We start from the raw sequence: 18,554 nt of genomic DNA, 5'->3' as shown, positions 1-18,554 counted from the left end.
AATGATGTAAACATGCTTTGATTTTTGACAACAGATCACCCTCTCCAACAGCGATACACCAATAATGAAACTGGAACTAGAACTGAAAATACAATAATGGAAAATTACAAATGCCACAAATGTACTACTTTTAAGACCAAAATTCTAGGAAACGTCATTCCTCCAAGAAAAACAAATAGAAAGCACAATTATACATGATATTTGACTAACACAGCGACAATCCCTCTAACCAAGAGATTAAAAATATAGCAAGAAACTACCTTCAACTGCAAGGCCAAGAACTATGAGAAAACTTACTTGGAAAATCTTCCCCAGAGTTTTTAATCCCTTCGCACGAGCTCGAAGATCTTCTTTCTTTACAGTAGTATCTTGCAAGACCTGTTAGAAATATTCAGTTGTCAGTGCCTTATGAACTAAATCTAAATGGATAAAAAACCTGATATTGAGGATAAAAACAATGTCATTAACATAAATGTTCCAAAAAAGACAAAAAAGTATATTGAAAATGCAGTCAAATTCATCAGATCTATATAAAATCAATCTCAAATTGCCAAATACAAATGCCAAAAATAAATCTGTATAATATCAAAAACTACAGACCCAGGATAGCCAGAATATAATTGAATTTTCTCTGAAAATATTACCATCTGGCACACATGAGAGAGAGTTGCTTCAATATCAGCTACATTCAATTTCCAGAGTGAGTTAATCATCAAATCTTTGTTTGATTGTATGTAAGCTTCAAGTTCAGTTTCAGAAAAGTTCCCCTCAGAATTGAGTTGCCGTTTCATGTCCTCTTGTAACTGTAGAAGGGCAAAGGCCCCTGTCACACCAAGAACCAATAAAGAGGTGCTAATTAAACTATTAGTGTAATTACCATGGCTACCGAATTGAAAATATATTGCAGAATTTAGAATTAAAACAAGTTAAAAAGGCATCCACATGTGAGGTAAAACAAGTGAGTGTAACTTTAGCTAATATTTCTAAGATAAGTAATTTATCAAAAAAGTGAATGCATCCAAGAAAGAAGAAGTGCACTAACAAACCTGTTGCTGCTGTGACTTGGGATTTTATGAAGTGTCCTTTGTTTCTAAACCATTCGGCTATAAATGGTACACCCAAATATATGGCTTTCTTTCCAAGTTCCTTTGCTGCTTGCCTTGCATATATGTAGCCAATTGTTTGCAGCATTTGCCCTCCATAAGCTGTTGGAAGAAGGTTGAAGAAACCAATCAACAAAAGTATAATTAATTACTTTAAGAAAATGTTTTCAGATCAATCTAAGACAAGACTACATTCTAATGTAGAACTATGCACAAGCTAGATTGTATTACTACAATCTTGATTCTTCACCACAAGAGTTATTAAGGATTTTTAACTGGAGAAAAGGCATAAAGAAAATGCAATTAAAAAAACACAAATTGCATCAAATGGAACAAGTTCAAGTGGTAAAAGCTTCAGAGCCTTCATAATGGAGCAGCAAGTTTGAATGTCCAGGAAGCATGGCAGTGTTGAGATTGGATATAATACCACATCCAACACATTTGGTACCAAATACCATGACAAATGTAGTAGGTCCAAATCCAAGGCAATTGGATGGAAGCAACACTCAGTTGTGGCATCGAAACTGAATATTAACCCACAAGGGTATTCACCAAATCAAACAAAAAGTCACAACTGTCTATCAGATATACATATCGATTTTATAGCATGCCATGTGTACTTGAGACATAAGCTGCAAAAGAAAGTAATGGGTTCTACCTGGTTAATGAAAAATTTAGCAAGAAAACTGTAAGAAAGTAATAGGTGACCAATTCAATTATGATAATGATTCTGGTGGATACTTGAAGTTGAAATAAGGGTTCTTACAGCATCATTTTTCTCTCAGTTCTTCAACTTTTCGCACCAGTAGGTTTCAATTTTAAGGTTTGCATTGCGAAAGATTAAAGCCCTTGAGTTATTCTCTAAACGTGTTCCCAGTGATAATGTCACATACTTCACTGATCAATTCTCAATCTATTTGTCTATATAAGGAAAAATTTAAGCATATGTAATCACTTCTATCCAAAATATGTTCATTAGGGACATGCACATTTTGTAAATGGAATAGGGACATGTGCATCTCCAGAAAAGAAACTTGTCATCTAAATTTTTCCCATAAACTGTCTGTGCACCATTTTCAAAATGATCCCTCATTTTCCTGAAAAAAAGATCTAGTAGCCATCTTCCCCTCTAACATCAGAATTACTGTGTCCCAAGACTCGGAGCTCACTTGTTAAAAGGAACACCAAAGATATTCAATTTGATTCTACCATAACTCTAGTAAATTCTATTTTCAGTGCACTTCTTGATTGGGAAGCAGGTTGAATGAAATTAACCTTTTCTCATGTATGGTGCCTGAAGATTTGATCTAATGAATTCTTCAAAAGGATATGACCATAAAGCTCCATGGCAGATTTGACACAAAAAAACATTCCTGAGCTTCCGTCGCAAACAGCATGCACAGTTTGAAATCATCACAGTTATTCAAGGATACTCCACATGATTCTAATTTATATGGATCCACCACAGCATGATCTCATGTTGGCATTAAAGGCACTCTTTATAACACAGCCTTTTCACTTTAAATCTTGATTTATCAACTCATTATGGTCATTTTTGGGGGGATCTTCTAAAATGTAAGTCCTCGTTGCATATTCCCCTCTACTCCTCACATCTTCTACAAAAATATTTTCCTCAATTGCATAGAAGGAAGGAGTTTTAGTAAATGTATTGTACCAACATCTCATGTAATAGAATGTATTAAAGAGAAATATCAAGCAGATGAAGCAATAGGTCGTAAAACAAATCATCCTTCGGCACAGAAAGGATCTAAAGTAATAAGGACCCCACACCCACCACACCCCTTCCCTATCTATTCCTGGAGTTGTTGTAAACAACCACCCATTTTTGGCCTTGCCTCAAAAAAGAGCTTGCTTAACACAAGAGAACAAAGGGACTATTGGAAGTGGAATTTCACAATAAATTCTAAGAGGCTGTTTGCTCACCATATTGATAAGGAAGGGTAAGAAAGGCTCCAAAATGGTACAAGGGCCCAAATTATGAGAAGAGGCCTAACACTTTATTGACAAAGGAGGTGAAACTTGTAGAAGATCCATTGAAGCCCGTTAGAGATTCATGAAAAGAGACAAGGGTGTCCATTGTTTCCAATGGCTGTAAGGATGCCAAAACTGGCCCAATTTGATTATAATGTCCCCTAAAGAGACAATTATTTTTAAAAAGTGGATTGTAAATGGTAGGCAAAGGATGCACAATTTGATAATTTATTGCTAATCTTTTTTGGACACCTTGCATTATTGACTAACTCAATCTTATGCTACAAAAGATTGGCATGGCATCAAAATTGATTTTATAAAACAAGGCATGTCAAATTCAAGGACAACCGACCCTTCATCACCAACCACCACGTCACAAAGAATATTCAAAACATTCTCAAAATTGGAGCTACTAAAGTAATTGAAACCATATAACATTTTATGTTTCACTTTACTAATTTATTTTTTAAAACTCAAGTATGTTTTCTTCCTTGTTTTAAACTCTCTTTTTTTAAAAAAAAAACTTAAGTATGTTTTCTTCTTTGTTTTTAACTCTTTTTTTTTTTTCAAACCAAAAAATTGGACTCGAACTCGGACTCGTGAAAGACTCGCGAAAGACTCAGCAAGGATTCAGCAAAAAAAAAAAACCATAGTTTTACAAAAAAACATAAAGAAATTAATGCATTTAGAGAACATAAGAGCCATAATTGAAACATTACACATGTCATATGATCTCCAAACACTCAATATTTGAAATTTCATCATTCATACTCATAGTTTCAAACTTTAAAATGTATAATAGAAGCATAAGTTTATAAATGTTTACAAAATTACATATAATGATAGGTCTAGATCTTGGGGGAGAGAGGAGAGACCGAGATAGAGAGTGGTAGAGAGAGGGGATAGAGGAAGAGTGATAGGGAGATAGATAGGTCTAAAATTCGAGGTAGATAAAGTGAGTAAGATATAGAGGGCGAGAGAATGCTAATAGGAGCCTACTGATTACTGAAATTTGACTAAGTCTGAAAATTTAAAAGATCTTCTAAAACCTATGATTTGCATTATAATTCCTAGAGATCTGAAACCACTCTCAAACGTCCTGCCAATATATACATGAAATATAATTAAAGTATAAATGTTATATTTCATGCATATATTCTGATGAAGGGAATGAAACTGACTTGAAAAAAAAGATTTAGATAATTTTTTGACGTGTTTTTTGGGCTGCACGAGTCTAGTCAAAAGACTTGCGAGTCCAAGTGAAAGACTCGCAAGTCTTTCAAAAAGACTCCCCAAGACTCGCCTCGCAAGTCCATGGCGCCATTGGACACACGAGTCCGTGGCAAGTCCACGAGTCTTAAAACTATGATCTTGAGACAATTTGTGAAGGTCTAATAGAGATTTTCTAGCATGGTTATTAACCAACTTTGATTTATATGCAAAAAATCCATTAGTGAGAGGGATACAAATATTATGCAAGTGATCCTAGATGACCACTTGATGGGCTCGTGTGGAATACCTTCTTAGTTTTACCTATCCCATTTTTTAGTATGATCCATTATATTGACATGGATAAGTCATGTTTATAAGAGGAATATGACAGCATTGATTCAATAACTAAAAAGATGAAGATTCTCATAAATGAGAGAGCAATATCATGAAAACACTTTCTTCAAACAAATGCAAGAAATTATTCTATGCTATGATATTTCTTGTAAATAAATGCAAAAATCAGCATTAGAGCAGACCACTTCTAGGGGGTGACCTCCAATTATGAGATGATAACATATGAATTCAATATTAGATGATATGATGCCTTGGGAGAAACGTCTCCACCTTTATTTACAGACTTAACTATGTAAGGACATACCCCCCTTCATCCTAATTATTTAAGGTACTAACTATAATTAATGTTAAGGTTAAACATGCTACAAGTGCTCAACATAATATATTTAGGAATATATAATACATACGTAAGAATATATTGTTGGAATCGTTTGTTGTTGCACCAAAAGCTAGAAACTATCAATGCCCGATACAAATGCCAAATTTAACCCGACCCACGAGAGGCGATTAATCCATGTCACAAGTCCCGAAGGAGGTGCTGACCACCAAGTCAACAATCCCCCCCTTAGCACCCATTAAAGGGAGACTTGAACCTGTGACCCAAGGCTCTGAAACCAATTGTTGGAATCGTTTGCCGTTGCGCCAAAAGCTCGAACTATCAATGCCCAATACAAACGCTGGATTTAACCCAACCCACAAGAGGCAGTTAAGCCATGTCACAAGTCCCCAAGGAGGTGCTGACCACCAAGTCAACATATATGGTATTAGGGCCATATCTCTCAAGTGAAATGGCTTGCCTCTGGCTGACCAACCATACACAACATACCATATGAAGGTTACTCAGCAGAAATACTTGCACAAAGGAAACAACAGAAAAGAGCCCACAGGCAACATTGTATACAATGATCACTCAGCAGATATAACTGCAAAAATGCAACAGAAAAGGATCCTTTAAGCCTACTTACACAGGAAGCCAAAACTCATCATTTGTGACACAATGAAATCAGAACTAACATAGGGCATTTGAAGTGACTACTTTGCATTAAAAGGCACCACAAGCATTTAAACTGGAACAGTTTCTGACATCATGGAATTACCCATTTGTAGGGGAGAACAGGTCCCTCACTAATTTAGACATATCTCACTTGAAATGAATATGTGATATGTTTCTCCACAATCCTTTCATAATATACAGATAACAAAGTAGAGGGAAAACTCTTGGGAACTCAAAAGGGTCAAGAAAATAAGTTTCGCAAGTCTACAGTCTACAGTACAAAATCCCCTCCAAAAACACCTCCCTTGGGCTAGGCAATGACCCCACTCTTTACTAAGAATATTGCAGAACATTCTCCTCCTCTAGCAGACCATTGACCCTAAGCACTTCCCAACCTTAAAAGATAAGTCCCTGCTAACACAAGTGAAAAGAAAAAATTTGTAATGTCCCCAATTTTTAAGTGAATTGATTAAATTGATTTTTATTAAGTTGTCAAAAAAATAAAAGATATATTCAAATGATGACTTAATATTAATTAATTTAATTAAATAGTAATAAAAATAATAGAAAATTATTAAATGTCACTTTATTAAATAGAGTTCTCCAAAATATTATTATGTCGGCCAAGTCGGCCTAATGTACTAGATGTTTCTTAGTGTTCTTTATTAGGAGGCTGAAAGAAGGAAGGAAGGTATGCTTTAATTGATTTGATGTTTATGATTTCTGGAGACCAAAACCTTCAAGAGTTTGATTGAAGAACTGGATGAAAACCTAATTCTTCCTAAAAGGTGGATTAGCAACAGAATCTACAGCTGAGCAAAATTTGTGAAGTCTTCCTTTGAAGACAAATTTGCAGTTAAGTTCTATAAATAAAGAAATTTGCAGATATTGATTATTTGCTTCAGAAAATAATAAATGGATATCTTATCGAATGATTGTATTCTGGAGATGGATAGCAAAATATTTGAGGTGTAATATTATTGTTATTGTCTGAAGTCGTGCATATCATTTATGTGGGGCTCAATGAGATTTTATTTTAATCCCCCTTTCAATATTAGGGGTTAATATTGTTTAGCCATGAGTTTTATGTTTTATGGTCAAAGCTATTTTAAGGTTCCCCAATATCAAGGTTATTCCCGTGGATATTTCTATAGAAAATATTTCAATATTTGATCCATTCTTATTACTGTCCAAACATTGGCAAATAACACAAGCAGTGGGCTAAAGTTTATTTGACAGCTTCGATAATTATTTGAAGTCACCTACTGTAATTATTTAGGCAGAAGCTATATTTCTGAGAATTATTGTGGCTGCCATATAAGGCATTTCTGAACTCTGTAACACACTCAGTGCTGGTATTATTTGGTCTCACTTCTGTTCGAGGATTCTGCCTAGCCATTCAGCAGTTTTCTTGGCACAGCCTCAACTGGTAAATGAATGGGAATAAAAGCTCAGTACGGATCTCATACATTCATAGGAGCTTTTAACGGGCACGAACCTGTAGCGGCAATCATTTCAGACATGACTTGTATTTTTGAAGATTGACGGACAGGAGGATTGAATAATTGATAGATACTCTGTCTCTCCTGTGACACACCTGGAACTCCAATCTGTGGCTCCTTCCTCTTCTCGGACTTGCCTGTTTAAGCCATATACCTTTACACTGGCCAGGAGGTATTACTGGAGTGCTAAGCTGAATGGAATAGCGATAAATGCCGAGTGCCTCTCCGACGCAGGCATTTCTTCCTATATCGTTTTCCTTCTGCAGTTAATTATCTGGTGTGAATTATCAAGAATTACTGTGTTGTAAAATTCAAGATATTGGGAAAAAATTGTTAAGGGTTTCTTTCAAATTTACTCACATTTTTTAATTGATATTCCCTCATAACCAATACAGAATCAAGCCAAATAAAAAACACAGATTAATTACATAAACATCCTCCACTACTGAAGCAACATCTCATGCATTATAAAAACATCCACACATGTTGAATCGATTAAATCAACATCCTAAATTACTGAAGTGATGCCCCATGAATTATGAGAATATTACAACTAAAAACTCGAGACGACCTCACTGGTAGATCTAGAACCAAGGGTATTCCTGAAAGATGCCATATAAGTCGCCAGAATTTTAAACAACAATATCACCTAACTCTTCCAATTCCATGTACAAGGAAGATAATGGGTTAAACCAACAAAACACATGCTCCCTCACCATAAGAACCTGTTCCGGATATGGTGTCGATCCTTGTGGATTATTAATTGATTATGATATTCATCCATCCCTGCTACTCCCAGATCTCAATTTTTTTGCTTTATTTTAAGCTATTGCAAATGAATGACAAACCTACAAGCCTATGACTTCAATTGGATTTGGAATGTCATAGCCCATACCAACCCATTATAATTTTTTAACATGATTGTCCTATTTACCAAACATTGAACAATAAGATCATATCTTATGATAAAGCAAAGCTCTTGATTTAATTCAATTAACCATTATTCCGCTGAATGGTGATGGGATAAACCAACAAAACACATGCTCCTCAACGTAAGGAACTGTTAAAACTGATCCTGTTATGGTATTGGTCCGTTTGGATTCTTAATTCATTATGATATTCATCCATCCTTGCCACTCTCAAAGCTCAAATTTCTTGCTTTATTTCGAGCTCTTAAAATGTACATGACAAACCTCCAATGCTGTCTGTGACTTAAAATTGGATTTGGAATGTCATAGCCCATACCAACCCATTATAACTCTGCAACATGATTGTACTTTTTCACAAACAATAAGATCATATCTTATGAAAGATCCTAACTCATTTAAGGAAATATAAGTTTCCTTATAATCAAACTCATATAGGAAATTTAGAAAAACACAAAAATAGCAAATACAAACACCTTAAACAGTTTATAATTTTATTCCATCGGTCACTTCAAAAAGAATCTGTTCAGCTTACCCAAAATTAAAACCTAATTTTTCATATATAATGTTAACTGTGATCAACTTTTACCTGCGTTATTGAGACGTTGAACCTCAGATTTAGCATGCTGTATAAAACCATCCCTGTCACCTTGTACAAATTGATTGAGACGATTTTTCAAAGTCTCTGCAAGTTTTTCTTCCCTTTCCCTCTGTACAGCCTACAAAAAGGAAACAATAACAAAACAAAAGAGAACAACAGAACTTTAAATGAAGATTTTACTGCAATAGAATGCTGAATCAGTACAAATCTCTAAATTTCAAAATCACTTGCATCTTTAGAAAATATTCCACATTAACTAAATCACATTTAGAGCGACTGAGTATACATACATAAATGAACTTTGTATCATCCCTTAGAAATAATTATCATCCTTAATTCAAGCTTTAACAAAAATATAATTCTGAGAACACTTAAACGAATATTCAAAGCATTTTCCACAGACTTAAGATAATGAAACACACATTCTTTCATACAATTCCAAGAAATGCAACACTATATAATAAATTATCTAGAGGAACTGAAAAAAAATTATTTGTCGTTCTCCTCAAGCAATCAATCACATTAGACCAAGTGAAAGAAACATCGTGATCTCCAACAAAAATGAATTTATTTTTGCATATTCATCAAAAATGGTTAACAAATTGTTAAATCAAATTTCATAAGGATTGCCTTCAGGCATTACATTCATTGGTAACTTCAAATTCATTGGTAACTTCAAATTTCCAAAGGTTCTTGTGCTTTTGCACCTCCCATCCAACAATTTTATGTAGGATAATAAATGATATGATTCCATAAATTCTTGTACTTTCATAGTCATATTTCAAACAAGCACCATGCATACCTTCATTTTCTCCTGCAGTTTCTTGGAATCTATTGGTTCGCCTTCAGTAAATATTTCAAATGAAGCCATTGAAGCCATGGCAAGCTGACCTATGTAGTCTTCAAACAACTCACTTCCAAAGAGCATGGCAAAGACTGCAGCTGGGTCAATCATCATATCCCTGAGGAAAGAAGCATCTTGCACAATGATAAGTTATTCCTAGATAGTTCAAAAACAGTAAGGTTTACAGCTAAGTTACCCAGGTATTTTTAAGTAAATAAAAGATTCAACAAAGTTAATATGAATTGTTCACACATCATTTTACCCTCCTAAGTAATTAACACAAAAAGTAATGAGCCGTGATATTTTGGAAATATAAGCACAAAATGAACATTACATCTAGAATCTTTACACACTCAACAAAACACATAAAGAGTATGTTAGAATTCATCTATTTGAAATTTACCTTGAGCAAAAGTAGTGCCAAAAGATCAATTATCTACATACATTTGAGTTAAGTGACAACCTTAATGCTAATGAGATTATAAGAATAACATCCACTTATATTGTTTAAAGGTATGATAAATATTAAATGTCTTACGTTGACACGCCTGCTTTTCCATGAGTATCATATGATGCACGCTGTGCTGGATCACTTAAAACTTGATAAGCTTCTCCCAATGCCTGTACCAAGATATCCACTTTTCTTTAGACAATGTTATAATAAAATACTGCAGCTTGAATGACCAAATGTGTTAAGATCATTCACATTTTGAAATGATTTTGTGAAGATCAGTTGGCAGACCTGATTCCTTAGAAAATTTCAGCGATGCCCCGATTAAAGGAAATTATGCATGATATACTTATACTCTACATTAAATCTCTGTTACTAAAAATGAGATCTCAGTGACATATCTGGTAAAAGTTTAAGAATTATCCAATGCAACTTGCAAGTGGATTCAACAAATTAAAACTTGACATTTATCAAAGATAATACAATTCTCAATCTGGGAACACCCATTAATAAAGCCAATGCCATTTTGCCACAGCTCAAGACAACCAAAGGATTTAAGAAATATTTGCTCATGCATCTCTTTTCATCCTAAGTTGGTTCCTTGATATATTTTTAAAATAGATGGCACTAAAAATAATTATATTGAAAAACAGATGTCACATTTAGAGAAAAATCACTTTTGACTTCTTTGTCCCAATTCAATCATGAAATCATTATAGCTCAGCTTACTGGATTGACTTAACTCATGAGACTCAAGCAAAGCTAAATAAATGATTTTAACCTCATTAACACACAGTTAGGCTAGGCAAAGACGTAGAGTTAGATATTGAACAAGTGATGCAAGTAAATTGGAGCTCAATAATTATTCAAACAACCTCTGGCCACATTGTTTGGAGAACAAGTTCCATGTGGGAAACCATACTTCATAGAGCATTGTTGCCAGGATAGGTTTGGCCATTCGTGACAAAATAGCAAAACCAAGCATCCAAAGGGAAGTAAATGTACATCTAATATTGTACTACACCTAGGCTAGTTTTTATCCAAGTGTAATTGTGCACCTATTTATTAAGTTTACTTAGGATAATAGAATATTTAATTTCCCTCACCTAGATAGCCAATAATAAAGGAAGTTAGTTGCCGCCTCTGTCTAATCAAAGGCCAGCTTTGTCTCACTTGACCGAGTTAACTCATGACCCCTTGAGTTAACTCATGACCTCTTGCACATGTCTCATCGTAACTCGCTCATCTAAAAGGCCCATGTATTTGTATTTTACTAATTGTATTGTTGCTCAAGCAAGCTCATTCATGCTGATTAATATAAAAAAAGCATTGTTATTTAATCTAATTTCAAGGCTAATTCATAGATATTAGGTCCTAGGTTATTGTTTTCATCACAAAGCTAGCATAAAAGAGTCTTCCTCCAATCTCTTTATATGAGAGGTGTCAAGAATCATCTATAAGAATTGTGTTGATTTTCGCATCCTCTAGTGCATATATACCACCTATGGGTCAACAAATAGTATTGGATAAAATTGCAACATTTGTAAGAGTGATCTAAGGAAGGTATTCAGAGGATACTGCAACAGCTGAGAGCAGCAGAGAAGCATACTGAGAGAGCAAGATCCACAACAAAACAAGCTAGGAGAGCATTGTAGAGGTGCTTAGCAAAAGCTACAGTGCATTTGAAGGCTCAAACTAAGCAGATGACTTGTAGAAAGTTGCTAGAATTATCCTACATGCTGTCTAATTGTAGAAACTTTTCTAGAATTATCCTACATTGGGTTTCTAGGGGTAAATGCGTATGCTGTCTCTCTTTGATTTGCTGTTTGATTCATTTTCTTGCTTATTTCCATTCCACGCAACTTTCTTCATTTACTCAAGCATTTAATTGATATGTTAAGCTGATTAAAAGCATGGTACCTCTAATAACCGCAAAAAGAAGGTAAATTCACTCTCACATTAAATAATTGACACTCTCTGTTGTTTTATTTGTCTTTTAAGATAAAGAAGTGTTCACATGTTGATAATAGCATAGGAGTATGAATTCCAATTTATCATAGCCTCGTATTTACATGTTCCAGAAATCTAAAAGGACTGAATGAAGCACCATCAAAGATTAATTAAACACTTCAAAGTGCGCAACAGATCAAGCACTGCCAACATCCATCACAATAATATCAAAGCTACCATTAATGCCATAGAAGAAAATATGTTAAATATTTCTTTGGATCAGAAGTTAAATATTGATATCATGTCTTCCAAATAAACACTTTTTAGTCTGTTCAAGTTTGTGTACCTTTCAAGGCCCTGTTTTAATAAATTAAGAATCACAATATACAAAGATTAGAGAAACATTAAGACATGGATATGGATGAGAGAACAATATTACTTGCCTGGAATTTTTCAGCTGCTTGAGGATCATTTGGATTCTTATCAGGATGGACTTGTCTAGCCTGCACTTACATATATTTAAGCATATCAGATGCCTCTCTGTAATCATCTGCATATTATAAATTGCACCACATTTCAAACAATCTATAACCTAGCCCAAACATTTAGAAGAACAAAATGTGTTTGATCAAAACATAAAAAGGTGAATTTAAACTAAACTCATGAACATTTCAGAAATTGATGAATATAATTGTTCATATTCACCAACAAGTGAAACCAGACTAATAATAACCTGAATCAAAACTGAAATAAAGGAATCCATAACTTGGCAAAAAGATGGTGTTAAGCTCTACGAATGACCTACCACAGACAAGAACAGAACTGAAAGAGAACTAAACCATAACTGTCCAGAACGTTGTAATCAGTACCAAAAACAGATGAGGAAATCAAATTCCAATTAGGAAACTCAATTCCTCTCATTTTATACTTTCATAGGAAAAGCAATAAAAGTGGCCCACCACCCACATAGAGTTCATCAGTTCATATCCTAAGGTCACACAAAACACAAGGAAACAAATACACAGAGAAACACATTAAAAAATTACTAAGTCTATTCAACCTTGCTTTAAAAAACTTGATGTCTTTCACAATTCTTGCAACTCATCCATAACCAACTCTGAATAAACCCAAATTCTCTCCATTCTTTTAACTGTGGTGACAATGAAATTCTACACTGCATTTGGGATCTTTAACTGAATATCATGCACCTTCTTATAAATAAATGTTGCAACTAGGGAGTCAAAATCTATTTTCTGAACTAAGTTTCCCTGACAATTCTATACTCTTGTAAAATTTACCTCTGAAAAACATTGCACCCCTTGGACACATACTGATTTAAAATCTGCACATCCTTTTAAACCACCTCAATCATTTGAGATATTTCCTGCTTTGCTCCTCTAGTAGTTAACTTCACCAATTCAATCTCAACATTAGAATAAAGAAGAACTGAAGATGAGAGAAAAGCTCCTTCCTGAGAAATAAGGTCCACCTTCTGCAAATCTGATGAAGTCTAAGGTTGCTACTTAACCAAGACTTAATAACATTAAGCTTAACAATGTGGCTATATAAGATTAACGACATAGAGAATAACAACTTCAAATTCCATTCTGCATCATCACAAATTGATTTGGACACCTAGAAAACCTGCTTTTGTGATTCCTCTAATTGACATTGTACTTTCTGCAACTTATTTGATCAGCCTAGAATCTCTAGTTTTTCCCTTTTGCATATTTGCTCATTAACTTGGTCAAAGAACCTAGTTCCTTCTCTCTTTTGTCCCAGCCAGGGATTCATCCAAGATATCCTCCTATATGGTAGTAATAGTAGGATGTCCAAACTTAATTCCTTTCCATGCAGTTAATCTTATCCATCTTTTATAGGAGTAATTCATCTCCACTTTGGGAACACCAATTAGTACAATATTCAAATTCTCAGTTCACTGAGCCTCCTGATCAATAACTGGTAACAATGGGAAAGCCAACACTTACCAATGGAATAGAAATATTCATCTTTTCTGAGACACTTAACTTCACAAATCTTGACACCCTAACATTTTCAAAAACATCACATTTTAAAAGCAAGAATAGAACTCCTGGGAAAAAGTGGAGTGACCTTTGAGATTAGCACACCAGATGCCACAACTGCTAGGTTACAGGGGTCTCAAGCTCCCCCATATATACCCTTTATTCGGGCTCTAAAGCAGGAGGCTTTTCTGCTTTTCTTTCCCCCAGAAATAAAACCTCCTCTTTCTATGATTCCTCCTTTGAAGCATGTTATGTACCTCCTTGAATTTTTCTTTTCTTTTTCATTAAATATAATTAAATCTAACTCACAGTAAAACTTGCACAGGCAATTATCAATAAGGATTTTCTGATTTTGTTACTTTAATAGTTTCCATTAAATTGTACTTTTATTGTTTTGGACACTCAGAAATCAGCTTAGATTTACGTCAAATATTTGCTCTTATAAAATTATTTACGAAACCTGGGGACATTTGAAAACCCTGTCCCAAGTACGTCGCAGGGACATGGGGCCAGCCACGGGACATCCCCTATTTCGCCTGAAACCGGAAACAGCATCCCCTTTTTTGCCTGAAATCGGAAACAACATTCCCTTTTTTGCCTGAAATCGGAAACAGCGTCCCCTTTTTTGGAAATGTCGTCCCCTGACATCGGGGGCATCTAGCCGTCCCAGGGATGATTGGGGACATCTAGGACGTCTCCCAACCATCCCGGAGACGGCCAAACATCCCTGGCATCAGGGAGACATTTTTTTTTAAAAAAAACACTATCAAGTTGCAAAAATGGACATTTTTTTATTGTTTTGTGGGCTCCTACCTCCCCAATCACCCTACAAGACATTAGGCAAAAGGTTTTGACTCATTTGATCATTTGTATGAGGGGAAAAAAAAGTGGAGCAGCAAGAGTGTTTGATGTAAGCAGCCATTGAAAGAGGAGCAGCAGGATAGAAGGAAAAGAGGTTGAATCTACGGTGGGACGTTGATCCCAAAGACGTGGCCCAAGTTGATGAGGAGGAAATACCAAGGGGATTGGTTGGGATTCCGTTGGATGAGGTGGATGTGGACCATGACAGTGCTAGAGACTCAAAGGATGACTCTGATTTTGATGCAGTGTTAGGAGATGCAGATTAGGGGCAGCAGTATACTTTGTTTTTTTTTATTTTCATATCGTAATTGAAAATGAAACTATATGGCAACAGTGTAGCCTTTGGGCATTTTGTATATTTCATTTTAATATCACATGCATATTGACAATGAATCCTGAATTATGAAAGCATATTGAGTATTGACAATGAATTTTGAACACAAATGTTTTATGTGAAAACTTAAAGTTCTATAATGTTTCATATGCATGCTATATCCATGTTTTCATATGAATATAATGTATATATGCATGCTTTATCCATGTTTTCAGATGAACATTTAAAATTTCCCTATATATTTTTAATTTTCCTTATATTTTATATAGCTGTCCCCTAGCCATCCCCAAAATTGGCAAACAAAATTGCCATTCTAGAAACCCATCCCCCATCCCCGTCCCGGAAACTCGGGGTAACATAATAAATTTACGAATTACTTGAAGTCTGCAGCAGTTTTAACACACTAAAATGCCTTTGGAAAAACTAAAATTTCCCTACATATTTTTAATTTTCCTTATATTTTATATAGCTGTCCCCTAGCCATCCCCAAAATTGGCAAACAAAATCACCATCCTAGAAACCCATCCCCCATCCCCGTCCCGGAAACTCGGGGTAACATAGAAAATTATCGAATTACTTGAAGTCTGCAGCAGTTTAACACACTAAAATGCCTTTGGAAAATAACTTCCAATCTGCTTGAGTCAAGGGTTTCCATCTACCAACTCTGCAAGGAAAAGAAAAGGGTTTTCAATGTTCATCCTTTAATTTTCAGGCCTAGAAAGATTTCGTCCTAGGGCTGTTAGAAAATGATCTCTGCTCCACAGGAGATTTGACCAAATATATAGAGACGTCTTCAATGATGTCTTCCATCCTCCTTTATTGACTTCTTTTGTATCTTTCTCTTCCAGGATGCCAACCTTCATTTGTCTTTTAGCTACAAATTAATTTTTAATTAACTTTTGTCTCTCCTAAAAACAGGTGCTGCCCATTCTTTGGTTTAAACTGTTTTTTCTTTCATAAACATCTTAATGAATGGTGGTGGTCTTAGAACTGTGACTGTGGAAAATAAGAAACCAAACACTCTGCAGGGAAAAGGCTTCCCCTTAAATTAAGGAGGGGACATTACAAACCAGGGTCAGGTTCTATCTTTCTCCAAATTCCATCATTCCACATATTCTCAATAAACTCTCCAACTGATTCTGCATTGATATTAAAGAAATCCATCTCCAACACTACATGTTCATAAATCAGATTAGTCATAATGGACTGAGATTTCAAATCCCTTTGATCCTTCCTAATGGATACCACAGCCTATAGATGTCAAAAAAAAAGTGAAAATCCAAAATACCTGCAGACTTAACTTCCAAAGGCTGGAAACTCATGAATGCCTAAAACAATGGTAACTTGGGGTAAACACTATTTTTTTGCTTCTTAGAAGCCCTAACATGGCATGCTCAAACTGATAACGAACTTTGGTAATCAAGACCTCCTCATAAACACAATAAGGTAATTTTACTAACTCATGAGGTGCCATGAGACCTCAACCCTAACAGTTTTATGATAAGGCCACAATTGCCAACAAGCAATCTTCTAAGACCTTTCTTAAATAAATGAGAAATTGTTGGCATCCTAGATTTATTAATGACCACATTAACATACACATTAGGTAGAAAAAAATCAAAAATTATGGTATAGTGGGCCTGATATTTATGCCAAATAAATACTTGGTCCAAACCTATGTTACATGGAGGAACGTCCCCTAGCATTATATAGGTATCCCCATACCAAGGATGTTCCGGGTTGCCTCAAAAAAGCACCCCCATGTCCCCTAACCCTCCCTCACTTGATGAAGGAAACATCTCATCGAAAATGTTTGCGTATCCAGGGACAACAAATGGTCTCCCTTAGATGTCCAACCATTCTTGCAAAAAAATTAATATTTAAAAAAAAAAGTTCAGATCTGATTAAAAAATTTAACAAAGTAATGATTGCTCTTGTTTTAGGACACAGGGAGTGCAACAAGGGAAACACAGATCTGATAAAGCAATTTAACAAAATAGTGATTGCTCTTGTTTGTGGTTTCATAGGAAATGGGGGGACGACAAGGGAAACTGCATTAAGTGTGTTGTAGACCAAATAGCTTTGACCCATTCATGGATGTAGGTCGTCAGTAATCAAATTCAGATTTCAATAGGTGAGTAGCTGAGCTAACTAAGCTACTACTTCCCAGCAGATATACCTTGAACTCTTCTATTTGGAACTGAGAGTTACTATTGGCTATTGCTTAACTTGCTATCAGCTACTAAAAGTGAGGAGTGGGATGCCATATATGGATAGGGCCCAATATGCATGTCACATGGAAATGGGTACATCCGAAAGCTATCATTGCTTCTAGGCACTATGAAAGAAGGATGCCATTATAGAGTAGGGTTGCAGCACCTTATTGTGGTGACAAGTTTTTCAACTTAAAAACTTCTATAATATTTATAAACATTATTAATATTTAATACACTAAAGAATTTATACATTGTTAACATAAAATTATAATATGTTAATATCATTTATAACTTCACAACATTTCCTACCATCCTCGTCCCAAAAACTTGGTGTTATATCGGTCCAAACACAATATGAACTAATTGAAGACATGAAAATTCCACAGTTCATGATAATAGCTTCAAATGTTGTGTTTCTGGATTTGACTGTGTTAACTTTTTTCATCAACGTTTCAAATCACACTGCATGATCCATCATTGGGATGAAGAATGTAGACAGCATGAAAAGAGGAATGAAATGGTTATTACCAAAACAGCCTAATCATAAGCGGGGAGAGAGAAGGACAGGAACCAAGGAGCCAGAATGGATGAGGAGCACTCGACCAATAATTTAATTTACAAAGGTAAACAGAAAGGGAGGAGAGCACAATACAAAACAATAGATACAATAATAGAAATACCGAAAAACCACAAAACATTATCAAAAAAAGTAAGAAAAGGAGAATCAATCTAGAAATGGGATAAGAGGAATGACTGTAAAAAAATTAAAAATCATTCCATAAAAAGTGAGCAAAAAATTCTTCTAAATAAATATTAAAATATATATATATATGGAATATATAAGAATATATATAATTATAGATGTAAAGGAGAACAAAGCTATGGTGTGTGTGTGTGTGTACACCTAATGGGTACCAAAGAGATTGGCAATTTATTGTCCATTTGCAGACTACAAGATCCCATGCCTAAGCTTAGAATTGTAGAAATTGTCGTTTTGAGTGACTCAGTATGGTGTGTGTATACACCTAAAGAGAACACACCAAAGAGATTGGCAACTTGTTGTCCACTTGCAGACTACAAGATCCTATGCCTAAGCATAGAATTGTAGAAAATGTCGTTTTGAGTGACTGGGCAAGGGAAAAGTTCAGGTTTTATTTCCACTATGGAAAAATGAGGATCAAATGCACCAA

At 35.0% G+C, this 18,554-nt stretch overlaps 1 protein-coding gene across 1 annotated transcript in view; it reads right to left on the bottom strand.

Annotated features, from left to right (window-relative positions):
• Nucleotides 1–18,554, bottom strand: part of LOC131028626 (chaperone protein dnaJ 10) — a 39,971-nt gene that overhangs the window by 14,063 nt on the left and 7,354 nt on the right. Inside the window, exons 2-8 of the mRNA XM_057958929.2 lie at nt 12,373–12,432; nt 10,067–10,149; nt 9,487–9,646; nt 8,673–8,802; nt 1,047–1,205; nt 645–823; nt 298–378 (exon numbers count right to left, since the gene is read on the bottom strand). Coding sequence (XP_057814912.2) covers nt 298–378; nt 645–823; nt 1,047–1,205; nt 8,673–8,802; nt 9,487–9,646; nt 10,067–10,149; nt 12,373–12,432 — 852 coding nt within the window. The remainder of the gene's footprint in view (nt 1–297; nt 379–644; nt 824–1,046; nt 1,206–8,672; nt 8,803–9,486; nt 9,647–10,066; nt 10,150–12,372; nt 12,433–18,554) is intronic.

The sequence above is a fragment of the Cryptomeria japonica genome, chromosome 4 (genome assembly GCF_030272615.1).
Source record: "Cryptomeria japonica chromosome 4, Sugi_1.0, whole genome shotgun sequence".
NCBI classification, from domain to species: Eukaryota; Viridiplantae; Streptophyta; class Pinopsida; order Cupressales; family Cupressaceae; genus Cryptomeria; species Cryptomeria japonica.
Note: the sequence above shows the minus strand (reverse complement) of the source record. Positions and strands in the feature narration are given on the sequence as shown.